Source organism: Enhydra lutris, unplaced genomic scaffold (assembly GCF_002288905.1).
Source record: "Enhydra lutris kenyoni isolate GAN:26980312 unplaced genomic scaffold, ASM228890v2 scaffoldscaffold50, whole genome shotgun sequence".
Lineage (NCBI taxonomy): Eukaryota > Metazoa > Chordata > Mammalia > Carnivora > Mustelidae > Enhydra > Enhydra lutris.
The window spans coordinates 6,118,415-6,123,451 of NW_019154134.1; the positions used below are offsets into that span (position 1 = coordinate 6,118,415).

General features: G+C 39.7%; 1 protein-coding gene across 1 annotated transcript; it reads right to left on the reverse strand.

The window, feature by feature from the left end:
* Positions 1-3,571: 3,571 nt before the first annotated feature.
* Positions 3,572-3,800, reverse strand: LOC111156944 (40S ribosomal protein S28-like). Its single transcript, XM_022518112.1, is given in 2 exon segments — positions 3,572-3,769; positions 3,771-3,800. Coding segments are annotated over 2 exon segments (210 nt in total). The 3' UTR covers positions 3,572-3,589.
* Between the last annotated feature and the right edge of the window lie 1,237 nt (positions 3,801-5,037).

Genomic DNA, 5,037 nt, shown 5'->3' on the forward strand with positions numbered 1-5,037 from the left:
TAAAACTCACATGTTCACATGACCAGACTGTACCCATGAACTCAGTATCAGGTACTACACATCGTAATTTCATGGACTCATAGAATCTTTAAAGTCAGTAGAGCTAATCTGAGTCCTATTTTTTTCTAAGTGTACTCCTCCATGTGTTTTGGTTTAATTAAAGTCAATGTCATCGTCTCTCTTTTCTCACTTAAACTCAATTTCAATATACAACTTTTATATATTTCTTATTTCATCCTAAGTATAAATTAAACCCATGAGTATTTATTTAATGCAAGTCTTCATCATGTTTTAGTGGGTTATTTTTATATTCTTAACTATTACCTCCATTGTATTGTCTCAACCATATTCCTGCCTCCCTTCTAGAAGCATTTGAACATGACATGTTAAAAAAACATGGTATCTTTTGTGAGTTATAATACAAACAAACATCCTAGTATGACCTGTAAGACATTTATTTCACCTGCCACACAGGTCCAGCCTAAAGCCTGATTTTACACATAATGAGCTCTTGTGGGACGTGTAACACACCCTATTTTCCCAGAAGGTGGCAGTAGAGCACCGTCATTTAAACCCGTAACTGTGTAGCCCAATGGCCAGCTTAAACTGTTCCCCTTAATTAGGTTCAGAAATGGGGATTCCTATGCAGGCAGTGAAGGAGAGCTCTCCTGCTTCTACCTAAGGTTTTGCCTGCATTTGTTACTCACCTGGACATCCCTATTTAAATTTATTTGGAGCTTCACTTCTCCTCAAAACCAAGCAATGTTTTGCTTGATTTTACTTTTTCAGTTAAGATTTACATTTCTGTATTTCAAAGCAAATAATTTTAAAATACAACTTTGAAATTTAAAGAAAATGAACCTGGGGGTGGGGGAGAAAGAAAGAAAGAAAATGAACCATGGTGTAAGGTGATCTTGTGGTTTGCATAGTATTTCAATGAACTTCTTTGGCCGTCTACGCATACCCATACTCCAAGTAATTTCTGATTTTTGTATATGTAAACACTGGAATATTAGCCCTAAGAAAATGAAACCTTGGGAATGTCTGGGTGGCTCAGTTGGTTAAGGATCTGCCTTCAGCTCAGGTCGTGATCCTGGGGTCCTGGGATTGAGCCCCACATCAGGCTCCCTGCTCAGTGGGGAGCCTGCTTCTCCCTCTGTCTGCTGCTTCCCCTGCTTGTGCTGTCAAATAAATAAAATCTTTTTAAAAAATAAAAAATAATGATATGGAAAAACTGAAATGTTTGCCAGCCTCTAATTATAATATAGCCAAAAAAAAAAAAAAAAATGGAAGAGAGCAACATGTTATATGAAAGAAACATGATGAAGGGGCACCTAGGTGGCTCAGTGGGTTAAAGCCTCTGCCTTCGGCTCCGGTCATGATCCCAGAATTCTGGGCTCTCTGCTTGGTGGGGAGCCTGCTTCCCCCTTTTTATGTCTCTGCCTGCCTCTCTGCCTACTTGTGATCTCTGTCAAATAAATAAATAAAATCTTTTTTTTTATTTCAAAATACATATTTTTTAATTTTTTATAAACATATAATATATTTTTATCCCCAGGAGTACAGGTCTGTGAATCGCCAGGTTTACACAGTTCACAGCACTCACCATATCACATACCTTCCCCAATGTCCATAACCCCACCCCCCTTCTCCCAACCCCCCTCCCCCCAGCAACCCTCAGTTTGTTTTGTGAGATTAAGAGTCACTTACGGTTTGTCTCCCTCCCAATCCCATCTTGTTTCATTTATTCTTCTCCTACCCCCTTAACCCCCCATGTTGCATCTCCACTTCCTCATATCAGGGAGATCATATGATAGTTGTCTGTCTCCGATTGACTCATTTTGCTAAGCATGATACCCTCTAGTTCCATCCACGTCGTCGCAAATGGCAAGATTTCATTTCTTTTGATGGCTGCATAGTATTCCATTGTGTATATATACCACATCTTCTTTATCCATTCATCTGTTGATGGACATCTAGGTTCTTTCCATAGTTTGGCTATTGTAGACATTGCTGCTATAAACATTCGGGTGCACGTGCCCCTTCGGATCACTACGTTTGTATCTTTAAGGTAAATACCCAGCAGTGCAATTGCTGGGTCATAGGGTAGTTCTATTTTCAACATTTTGAGGAACCTCCATGCTGTTTTCCAGAGTGGTTGTACCAGCTTGTATTCCCACCAACAGTGTAGGAGGGTTCCCCTTTCTCTGCATCCTCGCCAGCATCTGTCATTTCCTGACTTGTTAATTTTAGCCATTCTGACTGGTGTGAGGTGATATCTCATTGTGGTTTTGATTCGTGTTTCCCTGATGCCGAGTGATATGGAGCACTTTTTCATGTGTCTGTTGGCCATCTGGATGTCTTCTTTGCAGAAATGTCTGTTCATGTCTTCTGCCCATTTCTTGATTGGATTATTTGTTCTTTGGGTGTTGAGTTTGCTAAGTTCTTTATAGATTTTTTTGGACACTAGCCCTTTATCTGATAGGTCGTTTGCAAAATAAAATCTTTTAAAAAAAAAAGAAAGAAACATGATGAATACTGCCCCAAAGTAAATATAATCTAAGGAACCAAATTACATTTTTCTAAGTAGAAGAACAGGATTTATTATAACATCAAATAAAAAACTAGATAATGAAAAAACAAATGTAAATAAAAATGGAGATAATGAATAATCTATTAGCTTTTTGATAACTTCTTTCTTGCACATTTTCCATTGGGCTGTTGCTTTTTTTTTTAAAAACGATTATTTATTTATTTATTTGAGAGGGAGAGACAGCATGAGAGGGGAGAGGTCAGAGGGAGAAGCAGACTCCCTGCCAAGCAGGGAGCCCGATGTGGGACTCGATCCTGGGACTCCAGGATCATAACCTGAGCCGAAGGCAGTTGCTTAACCAACTGAGCCACCCAGGCACCCTGGGCTGTTGCATTTTTATTTATAGAAGTTCTTCATGTATCTCTATGAGCCGCTTGTTGGATATGTGTGTTGGAAATATTTTCTCTTAGTAGGTGGTTTACCTTTTATTTTATTTATATTTTGTCTTTTTTTACTATTGCACTACTGGGTACTTACCCAAAGAAAACAAAAGCACTAATTTAAAGGGATACGTGCACCACCCCTATGTTCATAGCAGCATTATTTATAATAGCCAAACTATGGAAGCATCCTAAGTGTCCATCGCTTGATCAGTGGATAAAGAAAAGGTTGTGTGTGTATATATAATGGAATATTACTCAGCCATCAGAGAGAATGAAATCTTGCCATTTGCAACAGCATAGATGGAGCTAGAGAGTGTATGCTAAGCAAAATAAGTCAGAGAAAGACAAATACCATATGATTTCACTCACATGTGGAATTGAAGAAACAAGACAAATAAGCAAAGGTGGGGGAGAAAAAGAGAGGAGCGGAGATGCAAATCAAGAGTCAGACGTTTAACCAGCTGAGGACCCAGGTGCCGTTCTTTTGATTTTCTAAGTGCTCTTCTTTTTTTTTTTTTTTTTTTTTCAGAGCCAGACAAATGATTTATTAACATATGCAGATCATCCCTGTGAGCAAGCAGCCGACCCAGATATCCAGGACCCAACTCCAAGTTCAGCGTAACCTCCGAGCTTCTCGCTCTGACTCCAATAGGGTGAGCACGTCGCCCTCGCGCACGGGGCCTTTCACGTTGCGGATGATGGAGCGGCTCGTGTCGTCCATGAACTCCACGCGCACCTGTGTGCACTGTCCCTGCGAGCCGGTCCTGCCCAGAACTTTGGTGACCCTGGCCAAACTTGATGGGCTGCACACGGCTCGTGTCCATGATGGCGGCGCGGCTGCGGTCGGGGGGAGACTCTAAGTGCTCTTCTATTCAGACTACTTTGTACCCTGTGGGTGATTATAGTGCTGTGTTTAGGAGAAGGGAGCATTTGCAAGAGTCATAAGGCATTGTGATTCTTTAACACATGAAATATTTGTGAAAGCCTCTCTCTGAATCAAATTTGTACCTAGACTTCTCCTTATTCTAGTGGTTTGATAGACGGCCAGAGAAACAAAATTACCTAAAGTTCCTTGCTTGCAAAACGTGTTTCCACCTTCATAATAATTACTTTAGGAATTTGAAATACCTGTTGCTAATGTGAACTAAAGGTCCTTGGAACTACAGCACATATGTGGTATATCTTAGTAAATTGTAGGCAGTTAATAAACTGTTGAGAGAGGAACAAGGAAGAAAAGTGAGGAAAAGAAGAGGAGAGAAAAGAGAAAGTATTAGGAAGGTGTTAAAATACATGAGTGGGGAAATGATTCAAAGGGAGCGTGAGTAGGAGTGTCTAGTGTGCAGACTGAGGAAACTGATAGCTCTGCTAAGTTCTATTTTGATGCAGAGCTTCTGGAATAGTCTGTATTTCATAATATATAGGACTATATATTCAGGAATATTGTGTGTATGTGTATGTGCATGTACGTGTAGTTATAGGTAAGAAACTTTATGAAAAACAGAACATTTGGCAATTGTATAGAAAAACTTGATCAAAACAATGAAAGTACTATTTTAGCCATTTTGAAAAGGCAAAACTGCAGGGGCACCTGGCTGGCTTAGTAGGTAGAACATGTGACTCCTGACCTTAGAGTTGTAGGTTCCAGCTGCACACTGGGTGTGGAAATTACTTTAAAAAATAAAAGCTTTTTTAAAATTTAAAAATTAAAAATAAAAGACAAAACTGGAGATATCTGGCATGTGGAAGAGAACATTGATATAGTGCATGAAACATAGGAAGGAAGGAAAGAAACAAAGGATGAGGGAGGGTGGACCGAAGAGGGAAAGATCCTACGAAGGGACAGAGAAATACATCGTGATTTGTGTGGCTTCAAGGTGCAAATTAAGATAATTGAAGCATCAGAACGACAGGTCTCAATTAAAATTAAGGAAGCTTTGTCTAACTGTGTAATTGAACAGTGGAATGGGCTTCCCTGAAAAAAGGAAGTCCCATCCCTGTCTTAACAATACTCAAGCAAAGGTTGAATGACTGCTCTTACAGGGATTGTAGGGAGATTGTAGC